The sequence below is a fragment of the Bidens hawaiensis genome, unplaced genomic scaffold (genome assembly GCF_021521415.1).
Source record: "Bidens hawaiensis isolate Kalapana, Puna unplaced genomic scaffold, B.hawaiensis_p1.1 tig00020341_1, whole genome shotgun sequence".
Taxonomy (NCBI): Eukaryota; Viridiplantae; Streptophyta; class Magnoliopsida; order Asterales; family Asteraceae; genus Bidens; species Bidens hawaiensis.
In genome coordinates, this window is record NW_027493096.1 from 70667 (window position 1) to 91331 (window position 20665).

A 20665-nucleotide genomic window follows, 5' to 3' on the forward strand; every position below is an offset into this window, starting at 1 on the left:
ATTGGATGACCAAATGGCAAAAGATCACCGTCAACTGGACTAATCTAGCCGTAAGGAACCTTTAAGCGTCTCCAAGTTATCTACAATTATGGGGAAAACCATTCGCTCGAAGGCGCACTGGTGGTAAAACCCAGACACCGTCAGGTACGAACTAGATATCACAAAGATCAAGGTCTTCCTTCATTGAGCCACCATGCCCTCTCCAAAGTGTTTTTTCTTATTTTAAGAATCGAACCTGAATCTCTATTGAAAAAACTCATGTTTCCTACAACTATATCACATTGAAAGAACTGTAACAACTTAATATCATTTTAAAAAATCGTTAAAAGCTTACTAATAATATTAGGTATATTATATAAAAAGTTAATGTGAATATTAAGTTATACAAGGACCCATGTGAAAAGTAAATTCTTTTATACCTTTTGAGTTGCTAATAATAATACAAAAATAATAATGTCATTTTTAATATGATGTATTGATGTAGTGGTAGGAAGCTAAATTCAATTTCCACTTATAACACTTTGAGGAGATACGGGTGGCTTAATGAATGAAGATTTTGGATCTTTGTGCTCTCCATTTTGATCCTGAGGGCATCTGGATTTTACCACCAGTGGGCCTTCGGACGAATGGGTTTTCTCCGAAACTGGAGATAACTTAGGGGCGCTTAAGGGCTCCGTACGACTGGATTGAACCGACTGGCGGTGGACTTTTGTCATTGGATCACTCCGTATGAAGTACTAGGCTTTGTTTGTCGTTAAAAAAATAATAATAATAATAAAAATCTCTTTCCCCAAGGGGGTGGGTGGGGGCCTGCTCTGCATCATCTTCATCTACACTCCACTTTCTGCCATCTCCACTTTGGTGGGATGGTAAAGGCTTAGGCCTTTGGGTTTGGGTGAGAGGTCCAGGGTTCGATTCCTGGCAATGACAGTTTATTGAAAATAGTAGGAGGCAAGCTTAAACATTCAAAAAAAAAAAAAAAAAAAATCTACACTCCACTTTCTATTTCAGTTGCTTCTCTGCTACTGTCTCATTCAAACCCAAATCACCCTCCTTTTCTTTATCATGTTAGTCTTCCATCAATCATCTCCAAACTCAAACCTTTTTTTTGTTCTTTTTTAGTTCTTCATGCTTATCTCACTAAATAGTTTCTCCATTTTCTTACTCCCCTGCAGAAACTTGAGCTCAAGAACTCATTTTTATAGTGTTTCCAGAGGTGGGTCTCTCTCTTTCTTTATATATATATCTATGTGTGTTTGATTTTTGCTTGCTTATACAACTTGTTGCAGTTAAATTTTTGAGTTAGGGTTTTATTGTTTGATGATGATGATGAGGGTTTCGTACCCAAATCTAATTAGGGGAATCTTTTTCAAGGAAAGTTTAAAACTTAATTTGGATTCTTGTAAAAAAGACAGCTTTCTTGAATTACCAAGAAAAATTAATAATTTGAGATGGGTTTTTATAAAAACTTAAAAATGCACAATTTTCTTGAATTTTACCCTTAATTTGAAATTGGGGGTTTTAACCCCCAAGAACATCTAATAATTGAGATGGGTTCTTCTTTAATTTACTGTAAGTTAATGAAATGTAACTAATTTTCCAGTTTCTTTGATCATCACTTCCAAACTGTTCTTGATATAAGCTATAAAGCTTCCTCCTTTTGTGCAGGTTCTTGAAGTTGAAATCCCCTGTAATTGAGACTTGTGTTCTGTTTTCTGCATAAGCATACCGAAAGGAAACATCTGCGATGTCAAATACGCGGTGGTACTACCAATCAATGCAAGAATTTGAGGTCGTCTGCAAACCGCAGTTTCAAGCTTTGGACAGTATTAACCATGGAACCAATTTGTTCATCAAACCCGAGCTGTATTGCACCCTAGATTCCTCTTCGGGTAGTGGTAGCTGCACACTTGATTCACCAGTAACTGAGTCGTCTGTGACCGATGACTTGAACGAGTTTAAACATAAGTTGAGGCAGTTGGAGACTGTAATGCTTTCCGATTTGTATGAAGATCCCGAAAATGGAAAGTTGTCGGTTGACGTTCCCGATATAGAAATCTGGAAAGAAATGGTGGAAGGGGTTCCTAAACGGGATGTGAAATCCGTTCTAATCGCGTGTGCAAACGCGGTTTCAGTTAACGATTTCTCAACCGCACAGCTTTTAATATCCGACCTGCAAAAGATGGTGTCGGTTTCTGGTGAACCGATCCAACGGCTCGGGGCGTACATGCTCGAGGGTCTAGTGGTCGAGTTCCGGAAGCTCGATATGCAAAGAGCCTGCGGGCCACGAGCTTGTTTCATACTCGAACATCTTGTACAAGGTCTGCCCATATTTCAAATTTGGTTACATGTCAGCAAACGGTGCGATTGCAGAAGCAATGAAGGATGAAAACCGAGTCCACATCATTGATTTCAAGATCGGTCAAGGAAGTCAATGGGTCCCGTTGATCCAGGCGTTTGCAGCCCGACGTGGCGGGCCACCTCATATACGGATAACAGGCTTCGACGAGGGAAACGGGCTGAAAATTGTCGGTCAAAGACTCTGCAAACTTGCAAGATCTTTCAACCTACCTTTCGAGTTCAACCTGGTCTCGGTTTCCGTGTCCAAAGCCGGGCCTGAGCATATCCGCGTCCGACCAGGGGAAGCCTTGGCGGTTAACTTCGCGTTTGTGTTGCACGGGTTGGCAGACGAGAGTGTGAGCATTGAAAACCATCGTGACCGGATTATACGGTTGGCAAAGAGTATGAAACCGAAAGTAGTAACGCTAGTGGAGCAAGAATCGAACACGAACACGGCTGCGCTCTATCCTAGGTTTCTTGAAACCATTGACTACTACAATGCAATGTTTGAATCCATGGATGTTTGCCTGCCACGTGAGAATAAGGAGAGGATAAATGTTGAGCAGTATTGTTTAGCAAAAGGTGCGGTGAACATAATCGCGTGTGAGGGGGATGAACGGGTGGAACGACACGAGCTGGTTGGGAAATGGAAGTTAAGGTTTATGATGGCGGGGTTTGACCCGTACCCGTTGAGCTCGTTGGTCAACGGGACGATAAAGATGCTGATGAAGAAATACAGCGAGCGGTATCGGGTTGAAGAGAGAGATGGAGCATTGTATCTTGGGTGGATGAATAGAGATCTGGTTGCTTCTTGTGCATGGAAATGAAATGAAATAAATGGTTGTTAATTGACTTAACATTTGGTCGGTCATCTTTGTTTGAGTTTTGATCTAAGAATCTAAATTAGAGAAGCTTGAAATATGTTGTTCTTTCTTGTTTTCTTAATTTGGGCCTGTAATTAGAAGATCAAATGTTATGGTTTAGAAGTTCAAATGTTATGGTTCATCTGTAGGTTTGACTCTCGTATGGAGCATTTTGTTACGCTCTTCGATCAGCATGATGATCCATTTTGTCAGGATGATGCCAGATGTTCGGGCCTAGGAAATTAAAAAAAATTGAATGTTTTTTCTTTCTCTCCTCCTTTTGTAGTCTTAAAAACAATCTACCTAGGATGCATATAGGGTTGTGTCTCCAAAGGGTGGAGTTATAAAGGTGGTCCCATGGATGATATAACTTGGCTCTTGTTATTAATCTATTATCTATTATTATACATTTAGCTTGTGAAAAAAATTAAAAATTAAAATATTAGAATTAAACTTAATACTTTCCAAACAGCCTTAAAATCGATGTATATCTATCATCTGGTGGTCTAGTCGTATGATGTTTGACTTTGCGAAAGTGAGATGCTAAACTAAGTTCAAGTTCTTTTAAGCGTAAGATTTTAGGTGGAAAAATTTGTTGTAAAAAAATAAAATTTAAATATAAACTCTCTTAGAAGTCAAAGTTAATCCGTTGATTAAATAAGTGTGGTGTTTGGGTTGATCCATTTACTAAACGATTCATGTTCGCTTGACTTGGTTAATAAGCAAGATATGTTAGCCAATCGAAAACCTGATTATTTTCAAGCCATGTTTCGAACAATGTCGGGGGATTACCCCATAATATGTAGTCTGTGAATCGAGTTGTCTAGTGGATTAGCGACCAGTAATAACTCGTACATTAAGACCAAAACACACATTCTACATACTTGTAAAAAAAAAGTTAGTCATGTTACTAGAAGTTCAAATCTTAAGCTTGAATGCTTGGTAACTTAATGTTTTGTAGAGTTAAAACGATTTGCCTATATGGTTGTCCGGTGGTCAGGTGAAGTCTACATATACATAGATCACATGTGTATTTTCTCATTCATATTAGTGGGTTCGTTTTTCTCTTTTAGAGGTGGTCCTCCGATTGACGGATGGTCCATGGGTCATAATAAATCGAATGGTCCATTACTAGATTAAAAATATATAAAGCCTATACTTCTTTTTTGCACGTCAATTTCAATATAAGCAAGTTGTGGGAAGAAGTAGTCCTCCTCAAGATAAAAGTAAATTTTAAATCTTGTCATAAACCTTTTTCATCTCATGATTAAGAGGCAAGCATGACATAACATTCAACTTACCTTTTTTTTTAACTCTTTTTTTTAACATATTTGTCTTGCCATGTAATTTTATTCTTTATCTTTCATCTCCATAAACCATATGAACGTTATATTTTGTGAGGTTTATTCACCACTTTTTCTTACATAAGATTTCTTAAGTTTTTCCTTAAATCGTTTAGGGTCCCTAGCATAAGTCATGATGCATCATATTTCACAACTAAGTAAAGTAGCACATAAGCGATCCATTTATGCATTTAGCATCTGGGGATTTGTTAGAGCTATATAAGTATACGAGGTTCCCAAAAAAGAAATCTAAAGCTTTTCATGCGGTTCGCCTAGTGACGTGTTGGTGTTTAACTGTTTATGGAAGGCTAGGAATGACTTGGTGTTCAACTGAAAGCCAGCTCTCTTAAATAATGTGGTTGGAGAAATCAAATCGAGGGGGAGAGGGGGGTTTCTTATGGGTGAAAAACCAATCGGGAAAGAGTCGGGTGTCGCGGGGTAAATGTTGGTGTTATAATTTATAAGAATGTAATTAATATATAGGTGGTATTACTCGTGTTTTGGACTTTCATATTATCTTTTCTGTCCTTGTTTAGTTTCTTAATCCTATCTAAATACTATTCATTTACACAATGAAGTTACAACTTATCCCATTTTAAAACTTCAATTACCAAACAGATTTAATAATATATAATTATCATATTGGGAATTGAGTAATGTGAATGCTTCTTTATTGATTCTTGGTATGTTTATCAAAGCATCAAATGGGTAGAACCCAAGAAAGACAAACTACAAAAAGCACAATAATGGGTTGACCACAAAAGAGCCAACATGATACAAAAAGATAAAACCAATACAACCCCACTAGCGACTACAAAGTGTTCTTGGTCGATTTTACAAGTCAAATGGCACCATAACATTTAAAGTAAACAAAACCAAATATAAATGATAACACTTGTTCATGTTATCTATTAACTCATCCAAATAACCCCAATCTTTAATCTGCAAATCATAAAGATTTATAGGTATATAACAACACTATGTGACTATCATTATGACCTAAAGGATAAAGTAGATAACTCTAGCACTCAGAACCTCATGTAGCACTAACATGAAGAACCATTTCCATACCACCGGATTCTGGTTGACCTCTTGAACCATCATTTTCAACAGATGTTGGACCGGTCCCGGTCCCTGAGATGTTTGGAGTGACGGTTCGACCACCAGGCATATCATGATCATGCCGCCCCTCATAAGTTGTAATCACCACTTTTTCATCATTAGATGACCGTTCTACATGCTTTTTAGCAAGGCAACCAGCACTTGTACACCGGTAATAACTCCTGCATTAAAGCCAAAGCACTTTTATGACCCCAAACATAAAGTTGTCTACTTATGTATAACAAGTTAACAACTTTAATAATGTTACCTTGGATTATGGTTGCCTTTCACTAACTTCTGCCCATATTTGCGCCACCGATAGCCATCATTTACAATATCAACTACACTTGTTGTCTGAACCACCACCCGTGGCTCACAGTTTGTCTTAGTTGAAATACCTTCATTCATGCTAGTAATCTCTCTCTTCCTATAATGGAGATATAAATATTTCAAAAAAAAAAAGAAGGTGAAAGGATTAGGTATTGTTTAACTTACTGTCTTTTTGAGTCTGGTGACACGTCGTTATTAATCTCACTTTTCGTTTCATTTTCCTTAGCATCAACTTCCATGTTATTCTCGCTTATAGGAACCACTGTGAGCTGATGTGTGTCAGCTTCTGACACCTCATGATCATTATTTGGTGCGGAAAGCACAGATGAATGATCTTCACATAACAAAAGGATTAACATGTTATCACCAAAACATGAAATGAAAATAAAAATAAATCATCATGTACCTTCAGAAGGCTTGTCAGATGGTATTGATTGAACAGGAAGAACAATAGGCACGCCTTTAACAAGTATATTTGGAGGTTTAGGATGTTCATGATTCCATAAGTAATTAATTTCTGTAATATTCCCGTCATTTGAACGTTCTACTTGTTTTCTTGCAGGACAATTAGCAAATGTGCATTTGTAATAGCTTCTGATAAATATATTCCCTTTAACATGCTTTTGACCATATTTTCTCCAATTATATCCGTCACCAGTAGGTTTTTCTGGTAGTTTTGAGACAGTGACACCTTGATCAACATGTGGCGATTGAGCAACTGCAACATTGTCAGCATTACGTCTTAGTGGTAACTTATCGAGCCCTTTCTCGGGCCTCAATACCACAATATCATTTTCATTACCAGGTTCTGATGCAGGGGTTTGCTGTGAAGTGTTAGTGACGGTTTTAGGTATTATTGTGAGCTCCTTTTCTTCTTTTAGAGATTCTGATCCGGCACTTTCGGTTTGACGGGTAGGTTTGTCAATTTGACAATCTAACTCTTTGTAAGGTTGTACGGTTGTGGAACTTCCTTCTTGATTAGAACTATCATGCGACTCCTTGACTTTTGTTGACCCTGATACTGTTTCTTGATTAGACAGGTCTCTACTGTTGGAGTCATTATTAGTCAACTCTAAACTATCAGATGACTTGTCCATTATTGCAGTTTCAATACCATCTTGGTTGCATTGTGATAGACTTCCTTGGTATAACCACCCAACTATAGCTTAGATAATATATAGATGTTATTGTGTATGACTTATGATATGATCAAAATTGCTTAATCTTATCTGGAAATGTAAATCAATCAAAAGAGTAACATTCAGACACATCTTACTTAAAACACTTTTGATAAAATATAAGCAAATACTATATACTCATTCCATCACAACATATCGCCTCAGTTTCACATAAATACTGTTTCTAACCTTAAATATTTAGAATACATTTAAACATCAGTTTAAATATGTACAATTACTTAAAACAAATTCCTAATTACCATCTCATAAATCACAGTAACTACCCAAAGAAACCGCAAATTCTTTTCTAAATGCATCGTATTTTCCCACCGTTTATTGCCCGATTACAGAAGCAACTATTCCTAATAAGAACTCACTCGGTCAAAACAACGCATCAAATCACCCTGGCACCTAAACTACTAGCCAAATAAGCTAAAAAGCTTGACCTAACTGTAAAACATCTGTTCATAATAAACTCCTATTCCGTAAACACGCGCGACCGTAGTAAAATTCAACTCAATCCTGTGTTACAAAACGATTCACTTCAAAACCTAAAACTAATTAGTCAAAATTACAAACCTCGAAAAGTCAAACCTCATAATTACAGTCAACCACGCCAAACTGAACCACATACATACATAACCACACACTAAATCCACTGAATTACTTATCATCTATCAAACCTAAAACTGATCAAACCATAGTAAAATAAGCAAAAGAGTAAAAACCTAAGCAAAAACCCTAAATTATACCTTTTTGGTTGAATTGGAGTGAAAATCGGAGCCGGCGATCACACGGCGGCGGTGTACGAGTCCCGGTGAGTGTAGAATTTAACAAGCTAATGAAACGATGGATCGAGAAATGGTGATTGCGTGTGGTGGAGTGCAGGGAAGAATCTTATGTGCTTGGTTGGTAGTTAGGTAAACTTACATTAACCCCCCTTCGCTTCTTTTATTTATATAACTTGTCCCTCACTTTTATATAACGAAGGCTAGTTTGAATAAGTCAAGAAACAACGATTTATAAGTGAATCAATATATTGATAATGGTGATGATTAAGAGTAAAAACATTACTATTACTATTACTATTACTACTATAATAATTGATTTTAGTAAAGCCGTTTCTTCCCCGATAGTTTAGTTTATAGAATTCAATAAAGATGGAATCGAAAAACATTTCATTTAAAGTTGTGTTTTGTTGGATAACAAGAGTTGTTGGAATTAATTCCTTCAAACAATGGAATTTAAGGCCAGGCACACTTCTTCATTCAAATGCGCGTATATGCTTCCTAATTAGAGATATGCACAAACTGGTTTCAAACCCTAAACCGGTTCGATTTGGCCAACAAAAGTCAAAATCAGTTTCAGTGAGGGTTGAAACTAGTTTCTTGACTGTTTTGGCCGGTATTGGTTCGGTTAACCAGTTTGAAACTGGTTTCACTTGAGAGAATTACAAACAAACTTTAAACCTACGGTTTTAATCGGTTCCAAACCAGTTTCTAAATAATCGGTTTCAACCCTGTTCGATTTTTGGGTCGGTTCGGTTGACCGGTTACATTGCCCACCTCTACTCCTGATGTCTTCCTACACTTTATTTTTAAAAACCCATTTAAGTATACCATTTGATGAGTTAATATTATATTGTGAAACCAGCAAATCTATACTAATGCAAATTCAGCTTCATGAAAAAAAATCAGTCCATGAAACAAAAGAAAGTGTCTAAAAGAAGTAACCAAGGTTTTTCAACACGAGATTTCTTTCAAACTCGGTTGACTGTCTAAAAGAAAGCGTCTAAGTGTCTAACAACTATGCCTTCATATCATGCAAAATATATATATGCAGGCATCAGTTATACTTGGCTCAACAAATAAAAGAGGTAACCAAGGTTTTTCAACACGAGATTTCTTTCAAACTCGGTTGACCTTCTAGCTCAAGGGTGGCAATTTCCTTCACCACTTCAGCTTTGTCAGATTCAAAATTTTCATCGGCTGCAAAAAAAAGGTATGATGTAAGCATCGTGTTACAGTAGCAGAAACTGAAATATCACATCTTTTCTGTACCTTTTTCAAAAGTGAAGTCGCTAAAAAACCGAATGAGCTTGCTTCTGTTGGCAATCAGCACTTTCACAATCTCTTGAGGCTTTCTCTGATTAGCAGGAAAAAGCTAACCCAAAGGCCAAGAGACCGATTAAAGAAAACTTAAATCAATTAAGTATTAATCAATTAAAATTTCCATCATTACCTTGAACACATGGAAAGCTTCTAGCTGTATGGTCTTGTTTGAATCCTGGAGAATAAAAAAAGTCAAGAGCCATTGTAAATAATATAAAAATGTAACATTAATGGATATTACCCTGAGAAGATTCATGAAAATTCTCATGTTGTCCAATGAGCACACATATCGAACCATCACCGAGGTGTTGGCACGATCCAATAACATTGCTCTCAACAGCTGAAAAGTTTGCAGGATCCCAGTCATAATCACAATATAAAATATAACAGAAAAAGCTAATATATCTAATAGAACATAGAAAAATGGCACTTGTATACTACAAGATCATAAAACCAAGCACTAACCCTGACAGCATTCCTTCTAGTGATGTAGTTGGAAGATTCCAGCAATGAGTTGTATTCCAGGAAGAACTACACCAAGAAATATAATTTAAATAAAAGAGTGGTCAACATATAACATTAGTTGGAGATGTAGGTTTCTTGTGAGTCAAATACTCACCCAATCATAATTTTTATCAAGAAATTCAGCAACAGTTGACTTATGCCTGGTCAATAGCTCCTGAAACAAGTATGAAAACACACACACCAAGCTGTCCATATCATAATATGCAAATTTCACATTTATATCCATCTGAAGAACATAAGGAAAAAGTGATACTTAACTGTAAATGTTGATGCTGCATCTGATGCAATGTCAAAACTTGGATCTTGTATGTATCTGAAGAACAGTTTAATATGATCCGACTCCAGAATATATCTGTGAAACACGACAGAAGTTAGCTTAAAAAGTTATAGCAAGATCACATATGAAAAAACTTTTTTGTTAATGATGTTTACTTTGCAGCTACTTGATGACGAATGCATTCTCTTAAAATAGCACCATATGATATAGCAAGCTCCGAATCTTCACATCTGAATATTGAACATATTAAGATTATCTCACACCAGATAACAAAAAACACGCATTCGGTAACAGAGAGCTAACCCTGGTAGCAGCATTGCAAGAAGAGCTGTATTGCTCTCCAAAAAATCAGAAGCAAGAGACCGTCCATTCACTCGTTGCATCTGCAAATTTGCGATCACGTGTGTGACATCTTGACGTGTATGCAACATACCAAACTCATTGCTTTTACAGCATTGAAAAAACATAAACAATATAAAAATCAAATCATTCCACAAGTAAAAGATGATACTTCATGCTACATTAACATACCCCAGGGTCCAAATGAGGAAGAGATGCAATTAGCACGTGACATGTGTCTTCTTTGAAGAACTCCCGTGTCAACTTTGCACAAGCCTCTTCTGCTGGTTCTGACCGTTCGTCTCCATAAAGTACTGTCCTCACTTCAAGGATTACCTTTCTCAGCTCACAAATCTGCACCGAAAATGTGAATTTCAGAAGAAGCCCTAAAAGTTAACGATAAATCAGATCTAAGAAAACTGAATTTCATATTTATGATAGTATATAATGCATTATAAGAAGTATTAGACAGAACATTAATACGAATGGACTCGGGATATGGCATATGAATAGACTATATGTTGAATGAGCATGTTATCTATATATATATATCCTTGAAATTCCCATAATTCAGTGTTAATAGGTTTTACATTTCAAGCTACAATCTGGCCTGGAGGAATATTATTAAGATTATACATACAGAATATGAATATAAATAGACACTAGGTTAATTAATAATTATCTATCAGAATTGAGATATAAATAAATGTGTAAAGATAAATCTAAGAAGAAAAAGGGAAACCTTTTCACGTTGTTTGGGAAGGAGGTGATGGACGAGCTCGACAGGGGTGCGAGGCTTGGGTTTGAAAAGCCCCAACTTCATTTGGTCCCCGTTTTCAATAATTAGGGTTTTGCATTTCGATTGATTGTTATTGTTATGTGAGAGAGAGAGAGATTTTAGGGGCATCAATTTCCCAACACTTTGATTCTGATTGCGGGTAACTGCCTCTTATTTATATTCCCCCTAATTTAGCGGGAAACGACACCTATGCAATTCATTATTATTATTATTATTCAAATTGTTTTTTTTAAATGACGATTTTATTGTATGTTATTATGGCATTGCACTCTTTATATTTGGAGAGTCTCGTTGTCCTATTCTGGTCAGGTTGTGTTGTCTTAAGCAAGTCCGTGCTGGCTGTTAGAGTTTGGTTTGGGCGTTTCATCGGGAAATCATACTGCCGGCTGCCACTTGACAGTCGTTGTGCCACCACAAGAGTAAAACTCTCTGGTATGACGCACGGTGGGACGATAATCCGGTTGACCTCGGGATTTGAACTAGCAGTCTCGCAAGGACTAGCTCAAATTCTTTATTGTCATAATCCACAAAAAATGACATAAGTGGAAATTGAACTTGAGTTTCCGTTTGAAAACTCAAGCCACGTAACACTAGACTTTGTATAATATTCTTTTTGAATGAAATAATAATAATAATAATAATAATAATAATAATAATAATAATAATAATAATAATATGTAACTTGGATAAACTTAAAAAGCAAGTTGTTTTGTTTAGGAAAGTTAAAATCTAAAAGGTCTTGTTTTTTTAAATATATTTTTATCATAATGATGATCATTCGCGTAACGTTAACTATAATCATAAATCTATACATAAGATGGCTTGACATGATTCTCTCTAGCATATGGATAATTGTAAAAGATTTTCATCATGATAGTTTCTAATTTCTTGAACCTTTATGCAAATATGAATTCATGGAGAAATTATTGTTTTCTAAATTTCAGACGACAATATTTTTTAAATCATATTGCAAGTTAAGTTGGATGAATTATAATAATCCAAACTATAACCTGTTGATTGATATAATTCATACTTACAACTTAAACAGTGATACACTTCGCTTTCATTTCCGTTGCCAAGACTCACACTTAACTTCCTACTCGATTTTGATCATAATTGAATTACTTTTCCTCACTTCGCTCATAGTCATCCATGTGAATGCAATAGAATGAAAATCAAATATAAATCTTTGATGATGGTTATGCTAGCGGGACTTTGACAATATGGTGAGTGTTAGAAATGTTGGTCAAATTGTGAATGGATTGATAAAATTTAATTTTCCTTGGTAAATTAGTAAGACATATAAATGGTTTAAGATATTTTAATAATTTTCTGAATATTAATAAAACCACAAAATAGGTTAAATAAATAACTCGATTTTGTGAAGTCGGTAAACATGTAGTCATGTTGAATTTAGTATTTCAAACACATATTTCTATGTCAATTAGATAAATGTTTAGCTAATACACTTCGAGAAGAACCATTTTGGTGAGAAATATCTGTAAACATAAAGTAATGTTACACATCTTAAACAGGTTACTACAAACTCAAAATAGAATGTGACTTTAATTTTTTTTGTCTAAGGTGATACAACTTACATGTAGACCTTGTTGCATACTATGAATGTTTGCGTGCTTTGATTCTTATTCGCTTGTGTTAAATACACATTCAAATTTCAATTGATACCTAGTTCGATCGTTCACTTATATGTGTGCTTTGAGTTTAGTACTCCGAGAAACACTTTGCTATAGGAGGCAAAGTGATCGGTCCTAGGATCATTTGTTATCTGATTTAGTATATGATTGTGAGAGATCAAGCCCAAGAGTGATAGAATCTTGAAAAGATGACCTTGCAGCCATAGCTGGCTTGTGATAAATCATTTCAGGGTGTTTTATTTGACTCCTTGTCTCTGACTATAAGTCCAAATAGAAGTGGGTGCAGCATCTGGAAGGGTGCTTGTGAAAGAATAGAAGGTTAGGTTTGATGTTTTGGCAGCTCTTGACATGTTCCAGTCCTTTAAGATATAAAACTTGGTAAATTGTCACCATCTCCCCTAAATCATGCATTTGGTTTGATCACACTTCCAATTTGCAAGTTGATATGATTAATGGCGAAGCTTGGATGAAAATGCAGGGAGCTGGACTCAATACATATAAAAAATTTCATAAACGAGGGAGGGCTGGGGTCACAATTTTCGACATAAACAGGTGAATTTACACTACTGAGAAAAATACAAGGGGCCCCGGCTACAATAAAGGTTCGCCCATGGATATGATAATGCGTATAACGGTGCTTAAAAGCTATAAATGTAACAATACAATCTTTCATCTCCGTGTATACTTGAGATATTACAAACCTTCCACACCAACAAACAGAAACAGCTACATAGAACTCACAAAAACATGGTACATTTGAAGGAATATTGATTATATAAGATATGATTCTTAAGTTAAGAACCAAATGTTAAAAACAAACAGAAATTTCATAAGTAGATAGAATGTACCAAACATCCAATACCTTGATCAAGATTCTATCTTCAAGGAAACAACACGCGATTGCCTATTACGCTTAGCGACCCTCACGAACACTACAGATAACCAAGACGGGGCCCACCGCGGTCGCCTAACTTTTTGCTCACCCTTTAAGCAAGCCACTGAGGAAACAAATTCATCCAATCTTAATTAAAATAGATAGTGTGATAAATATGCAAATATAAAAGAGGCATAACCTTTAATCATCCTGAGCTCCTTGCATAGTGTTATGAAGTCTCCCCATTTCATATGGCAACGAAGAATGAACCGAAGAATTTGTTCGGTTGTGAACACGGACATACCTTCAAGATACTCACCATTAACAACATTTTCTTTGAAAATTTGTTGATACCCACCAAGATTTATGTTTTCTAACCAAAGCCCAACACCCTAACCCAACATAAAACACACAAAACTAAGTCACTCAATCTAAATCTTACAACATATCATCGGTATATATATATGTATAGTCATCATGATCATCAAGCAAATCATAATATATTAATTAATACCAAGATCTGTTAAAGCATATATATATATATACCTCAACTGTCCAGATGAAGAAATCGAGAGGCTCCGGGGGCCGGTGTTTGCTCATCTTCCTTAAACTTTACACTGGAAATGAACCTAGAGGAAGAAAAGAAGAAGAAGATCGATCATCAACATAACCATGATATAATAAAAAAGAAAAAAAGAATAAAAAGAAAATGAAAACTTTACGTGTGGAAAGTGTGTTGAGATTAGGTTCGTGAATCGTGATATACGGCATTTGAAAACGAGACAAGAGAATGGATTGTGTTTGTGTTTGTGTTTGTGTTTGTGTATGAGTAGATAAACACAAGCACGTGTCTGTGTGTGTTTGACCTTTTTGTAGCTTATTGTTGACTCTTGGGACCCATGTTGAATACTTTAATTTTGTTTCACCCCGCTCCGCAAATATTCCAAATAGGCAAATACTACACCATTTATCATAAATAAAGAGAAAAAAAAAAGTTATAGCAAAAGGTCATCCACACTCGTGATTGCAAACAACGGTGGTGACCTAGCCCACCACTGTGATATAACTCCAACTCGCTCATAACATTTTGTCATGAATGAGACTCGAACTCACGACCTCTCGTTAAAAAAGTCACAGGCTACAATTAGACCAATTGGCCTTTTGATGAATACCTTGATTTATATATTAAGATGTCTACATTTGAGAAATCTTATTGTGCCATTAAAGTTTGTTTACATCGCCCATAATCATATATTTTGAACGTCATGATTGAAATCCTTGTTTTCAAAAGAAAACAACGATTCTGAAACATATAATTTATCTTTGAATGACTCATAATCTACTTCTAAATTTATCTAACATGCTTTACTATCCACTATGATGCGAGACTTCGAAGCTTCTCCACAGTGTCACGTCATCGTCTCATTGAAAACGTGGTTTCGAAGCCCGTCTCACTGTGATTTAATGCCCCTTGGGCGCCCTAATATATATATACGTATATATATATGTGTGTGAGAGATAGAGAGAGAGAGGGCCCTCTTTCACACCAGTCGTTCTAAAGGCGCCCCCTTCCACGCCCCTCCGCGGTGTTCCACGCCATCCACTCCCCCTTCTCCACACCCATAACGGATAGTCTTATAGCGGGATTTGAACCATTTACATCTAAGTAACCAGCACCATTACAAACCAAACTAACTTCTCTCCAAATCGATAATTCCAATACCCTCCATGCAAAAGGCTTCTTCATAGCCATTGCTCACTCCGAATCATCAAACCCACCAAACCCATCGTCCAGTTTCACCTTCCTCCCACTCTCCGGCAACTTACCGGCAGTTGAACAATCCGGTAGCATCGTTAACTTCATCAGCATGCTCAACAACAACTGTAAAGCATCGTTTAAGGAACACTTGACTAGACTGATCAATGAAGGAAATAAGTCGATCGTTGTGATATATGATAATATTATGTACTTTGCTGGTGTTATTGCTGCTGAGATGAATCTTGCAGCCATCATGTTCCGTAGTACCAGTGCGGCCTACTTTCCGGCTTTCGTTGCACGTCTACAGCTCCCTCAACAAAGCAGGTTTCTTGTACAAGGTAAATTTAATCAAATATAAGATTGATTTTTGGATTTTGAACTATATATCACTGGTAATTCTGACCCACCATCCGGGTTGATATGGGTGGTTGTTTCTCATAGTACGGGCTAAAGTGGGTTGATCGAGACAACATATTCTAATGTAACGGGTCAAAATAGGTTGATATTATTTTTCAAACGGGTCATAATAGGTTGGTGTTATTTTTCTTACAGGCCAGAATGAGTTGGTGTTATTTTTTAAACCGATGAGAATGAGTTGTTAATTTTTCAAACTGGTCAGAATGGGTTGGTGATACTTTTCAAATGGGCCTGGGCTGGTGTTAATTTTCAAACGGGTCAGAATAGGATGGTGTTATTTTCAAACAGGCCATAATGGGTAGATATGGGACGCGCACCCTGGCGCCGGCACAGACATAATTTGACGGCACGAGTTACAAGTCAAGCGTTCGGTTAAACGCGTACCGACGTTGGGTAACGCGTGTCCCTCAGCACCAGCTACGTGTCTAACGCGAAACCCGTTCTAATCCAAACATCTTGGAAGAATCTTTGAAATCCTTTAAATGAATAAATTTTAGTCAAATTATTTGAATTTTCTCCACTTATGATATTTATGCCATTTTTAAACCGAGCCGTTCTGACCCGAAAACCGTCCTCACCTGAACCCATTTTGACCCATAGCCCGAACCCGCCTGACCTGACCTGTTTGACAGGTCTAGATCAAACTGATGCTAACTCCAAATGTTTAAAGATTTTGTGATGCAGGAGGTTGTGCCAAATCATTATCCCATTAGATACAAAGACTTGCCATTTTCAAAATCTCCTATTGAAGATTGGAGAGAGCTTGTTGCCATCTTCAGCCAACAAGTACACTCAGCTGTTATCTTGAACACTGTTAAATCACTCGAACACGAATCGTTAACGCGCATCCACAACCACTTAAAGGTTCCTGTTTTCGCAATGGGGCCTTTACACAAAATATCACCAAACCCGTCTAGTGGTTCTCACCAAGAAGACACCGGTTGCATTGCATGGCTTGATAAACAACCTGCCAAATCTGTGGTCTACATAAGCTTTGGAAGCCTAGCCACAATGGACTCGAAAGTGTTGACCGAGATGGCATGGGGTCTAGCCAAAAGTAACCAAAGGTTCCTATGGGCGGTTAGACCTGGTCTGGTCAATGGATCAGAGTGGCTCGAGTTATTGCCAGACGGGTTCATAAAGGAAACGAGAGAACGAGGCTTAGTTGTGAAATGGGCTCCTCAAAAGGAGGTGTTAGCCCATTTTGCGGTGGGTGGGTTTTGGAGTCATTGTGGATGGAACTCGTGTTTAGAGAGTATTTCATCGGGAGTTGTGATGATATGCCAACCGTTTGGTATAGACCAAGGAGTGAACGCACGTTACATGAGTTGCGTGTGGAAAGTCAGACTTGAGTTGGAGCGGGTCGAGAGAAAGGAGATTGAAAGGATGATTATAAGAGTTATGGCGGACGACGAAGGAGAGGAAATGAGAGTTAGAGTACATGATATGAAGGAGATGGTTAAAGAAGCTGTGGGAGATGGTGGTTCTTCACAAGATGCATTGAAGGGTTTGGTGGATTTCATTTTGTCTAATTGATACTTTAAAGAAAAATGATAGATAGAATCAAGAAGTTTGGTGTTAGGTTTAAATCATTATGGGTTGTGTTTTGTGTTGAAAATAAACTATTGATAGAAGAAATGAAACTTAAAGTAGTCATTTATTATTGTGTTGGAAACCATTTCAGTTGTGCTAGCTTTTTTGGGGGTGGTTGTGATATTATGCTAAATACTTAACATAAAAAATAGAAAAACAAATATCACATTAAATAGGTGATTTTTTTAAATATTTCAAATGTTATATTGTCATGTTGATTGCAACTTGATAGAGGGATGCTTCGCTGAAAAAGTACTTTACTTTTCAAAGGATGATATTTTTATGTCATGGGTTAATTAGACGTTAAAGGTAGTTGTTTACTTGTTTTAAAGCGTTTGAAACCATCCCAAATACCCTCGTGAGCGAATATCCATACCAAAATATTATCTATAAAATCATCAAACATTTGAAAGAAACAAAATCAAATATAAATACTTGTTCATTCACGATATCTATAAACTCATCCAAATAATCCAATAGTTAATCTGCAAATCACAAAGCTTTATGGGTAGGTATATAACAACACTACGTGACTACCATCAAGACCTAAGAGCAGAACCATAGGATAAACTAGACGACCCGCGCTTCATGTAGCAGTAACATGAAGAACAACATCCAACGACTCTGGTTGACCTCTTGAACCATCATTTTCAACCGATGCTGGACCACCCCCGGTCCCACTCCCTGACATATTTTGACCAACCACTCGACCACCAACACCACCAGGCATGTCATGATCATGCCGCCCCTCATAAGTTGTAATCACCACTTTCTCATCATTAGATGACCGTTCTACATGCTTTTTAGCAGCACAACCAGCACTTGTACACCGGTAATAGCTCCTACAATAAAACCAAAACATAGTTATATAACACGAAACATAAAAAATTGTCTACTTTTTGCATAAAACTTTAATAGTGTTATGTTACCTTGGATTAGGATTGCCTTTAACTAGCTTCTGCCCATACTTGCGCCACCGATAGCCGTCATTTACAATATCAACTACACTCGTTGTCTGAACCACCACTCGTGACTCGCAGTTTGTCTTCGTTGAGATACCTTCACTCACGTTAAAATTATCTCTCTTCCTGCAATGGAGATATAAATATTTCACTAGTTAAAGAAAATGAAAGAATTCGGTCTCGTTTTAACTTACTGTCTCTTCGAGTCAGATGACAAATCATGATTATTCTCACTTCTCCTTTGATACACCTTAACAGCAGCTTCCACATTATTATTCTCGCTTATAGGAACCACCATGAGTCGACCAGTATCTGTTTCCGACACCTCTTGATCATGAGATGACCGGTCTTCACATAACAAAACAATCAATATTTATCAACAAAACATGAAACTGAAATAAAAATGTAATCTTTTACCTTCAGAAGGCTCGTGTGAAGCTTCAGACTGGACGGGAAGAACAGAAGCCGAGCCTTTAACAAGTGTATGTAGCGGTTTCGGGTGTTCATGCTTGCATAAGTAGGTTATTTCTGTAATATACCCGTCATTTGTACGTTCCACTTGTTTTCTTGCGGGACAATTAGCAAACGTGCATTTGTAATAGCTTCTGACAAACGTGTTCCCTTTTACAAGCTTTTGACCATATTTTCTCCAGTTATACCCGTCACCAGTAGGTTTTTCAGGTAGTTTCGAGAAAGTAACACCTTGTTCCGAATGCGGTAATTGAGCAGCCATAGCATTATCAGCATTACGTCTTAGTGGCAACTTATCAAGCCCTTTTTCAGACCTTGGCGCCACAACAAACCTTTCATCATCAGACTCTGATGCGGGAGTTTGCTGTGAAGTGTCAGCGACAGTTTTAGGCATTATAATAACCGGGGTCTCTTTTTCTTGAAAAGATTCCGTTCCAGCACTTTCGGTATGAAGGGTAGGTTTGTCATTTTGACCATCTAACTCTTTGTCAGGTTGTACGGTTGCGGAACTTCCTTCTTGATTAGAACTATCGTGAGACTCCTTGACTTTCGTTGACTCTGATAGTGTTTCTTGATTCGACTGGTCTCCACTGGTGGAGTCGTTAGCCAACTCTAAACTGTCGGATGACTTGTCCATTACTGTAACTTCAGTTCCATCTTGGTTGCATTGTGATTCAACTTCTTTGTATCTGCACACAACAGTTTTGATATAATATAAGCAAATACTATATACTCATTTCTTGAAAATAGCTTTAAACATCATTTAAAATTGCATAGGATTCGCAAACAGTTAGTAATAGTGCAATATTTCCTGTGTATATATATAAAAACACGCGCGCGCGTGTGTGTATAAAACTGAAAAAATATATAAACTAGTGAGTTCTACAACACTGCTAAATAAACAAATTTTAAGCATAAAAACTCACCAATTTTGCTGGTCAAAAAGTCAAAACAACCGAAAACTTGAAAAGCTAAGCTAAAAACTTAACCCGATTCTAAAACATATCCATCCACAATAAACCCTAATTCCCTAAATACAAGTAATCTAAGTAAAACCCAACCCAATCCTATAACATAAAACAACCCACTTCAAAACCCCAAATTAATTAGTCAAAATTACAAAGTGAATGTAAACCCTTAAAAAGTCAACCTTTTTACAGTCAACCGCATCAAATTAAATCACAGAGTGGATGTAAACACTTATACACTAAATTCACTGAATTACTTGTCTATTAAAGCTAAAACTAATCAGGGTTAAGTAAAATAAAAATAATAAGTAACCCAGTAAATTAATAAACCAAAACCCTAAAAAAGCCGTACCTTTTTGGTGGAAGTAAGGTTGCCGGAGTGGAAACCGGAGGGTGGAGGTCGGACGGCGCCGGTGGGTGTTGTCGGAGAGTGGGTTTAGGAAACCACGAACGTTGTTGGATCGAAGGAAAAGAGGAATGTGTGTTTGTGTTTGTGTGTGTGTGGTGGAGTCTAGGGAAGAATATGATGTGTTTGGTTGGTAGTTGGATAAGTTCATCAACTTCCCCTACACTTATTACATTAATATACAACTTGTCCCTTTGTTTTCTTTTTACCCATTTTTTTTACTATTTTATTGTTTTAGTTTTAAAACTATGAATGAATGAAAATGACATTTTGCTTTGTTTGTTATTGGCATTTGGGTTATTGAAAAGTATTAATAGTTTGTATAAACACAGTTCTAGTGTAAAAAGATTAACA

The 20665-nt window shown here is 36.8% G+C and overlaps 4 protein-coding genes and 2 pseudogenes across 8 annotated transcripts; 2 read left to right on the plus strand and 4 right to left on the minus strand.

Annotated features, from left to right (window-relative positions):
* The first annotated feature begins 992 nt into the window (after positions 1-992).
* Positions 993-3167, plus strand: LOC143560482 (scarecrow-like transcription factor PAT1 pseudogene; annotated as a pseudogene). The gene is made up of 3 exons (XR_013140133.1): positions 993-1067; positions 1176-1216; positions 1669-3167. The product of XR_013140133.1 is annotated as a scarecrow-like transcription factor PAT1 pseudogene (transcript).
* A 2292-nt stretch (positions 3168-5459) lies between these two features.
* Positions 5460-7932, minus strand: LOC143560484 (WRKY transcription factor SUSIBA2-like). 2 transcript variants are annotated; one of them, XM_077048776.1, is made up of 5 exons: positions 7908-7932; positions 6384-7136; positions 6143-6311; positions 5916-6074; positions 5460-5829 (listed from the first exon to the last, which is right to left on the minus strand). In XM_077048776.1, exons 2-5 carry the CDS (start codon positions 7072-7074, stop codon positions 5583-5585), a joined length of 1266 nt encoding a protein of 421 aa, XP_076904891.1. In that variant the 5' UTR covers positions 7075-7136; positions 7908-7932; the 3' UTR covers positions 5460-5582. The 2 variants fall into 2 exon arrangements, with proteins under 2 accessions (XP_076904891.1, XP_076904890.1); XM_077048775.1 differs by having other exon boundaries at positions 6384-7142; positions 7908-7930.
* Positions 7933-8860: 928 nt separating this feature from the next.
* Positions 8861-11230, minus strand: LOC143560485 (putative MO25-like protein At5g47540). The gene is made up of 11 exons (XM_077048777.1): positions 11150-11230; positions 10600-10761; positions 10372-10505; positions 10224-10298; positions 10050-10143; positions 9886-9945; positions 9732-9797; positions 9508-9606; positions 9397-9441; positions 9216-9318; positions 8861-9143 (listed from the first exon to the last, which is right to left on the minus strand). Exons 1-11 carry the CDS (start codon positions 11228-11230, stop codon positions 9046-9048), a joined length of 1017 nt encoding a protein of 338 aa, XP_076904892.1. The 3' UTR covers positions 8861-9045.
* A 2462-nt stretch (positions 11231-13692) lies between these two features.
* On the minus strand, positions 13693-14522 carry LOC143560471 (uncharacterized). Of its 2 annotated transcripts, none has more exons than XM_077048767.1 (4): positions 14458-14522; positions 14282-14339; positions 13935-14127; positions 13693-13859 (listed from the first exon to the last, which is right to left on the minus strand). In XM_077048767.1, the coding sequence occupies exons 2-4, from the start codon at positions 14333-14335 to the stop codon at positions 13729-13731; spliced, it is 378 nt and encodes a 125-aa protein (XP_076904882.1). In that variant the 5' UTR covers positions 14336-14339; positions 14458-14522; the 3' UTR covers positions 13693-13728. The 2 variants fall into 2 exon arrangements, with proteins under 2 accessions (XP_076904882.1, XP_076904881.1); XM_077048766.1 differs by having other exon boundaries at positions 14282-14345; positions 14458-14519.
* Positions 14523-15115: 593 nt separating this feature from the next.
* On the plus strand, positions 15116-17452 carry LOC143560492 (UDP-glycosyltransferase 76H1 pseudogene; annotated as a pseudogene). The gene is made up of 3 exons (XR_013140134.1): positions 15116-15191; positions 15410-15832; positions 16582-17452. The product of XR_013140134.1 is annotated as a UDP-glycosyltransferase 76H1 pseudogene (transcript).
* Positions 17453-17951: 499 nt separating this feature from the next.
* Positions 17952-20292, minus strand: LOC143560486 (putative WRKY transcription factor 33). Its single transcript, XM_077048779.1, has 5 exons — positions 20258-20292; positions 18884-19626; positions 18661-18814; positions 18434-18592; positions 17952-18346 (listed from the first exon to the last, which is right to left on the minus strand). The coding sequence occupies exons 2-5, from the start codon at positions 19572-19574 to the stop codon at positions 18091-18093; spliced, it is 1260 nt and encodes a 419-aa protein (XP_076904894.1). The 5' UTR covers positions 19575-19626; positions 20258-20292; the 3' UTR covers positions 17952-18090.
* Between the last annotated feature and the right edge of the window lie 373 nt (positions 20293-20665).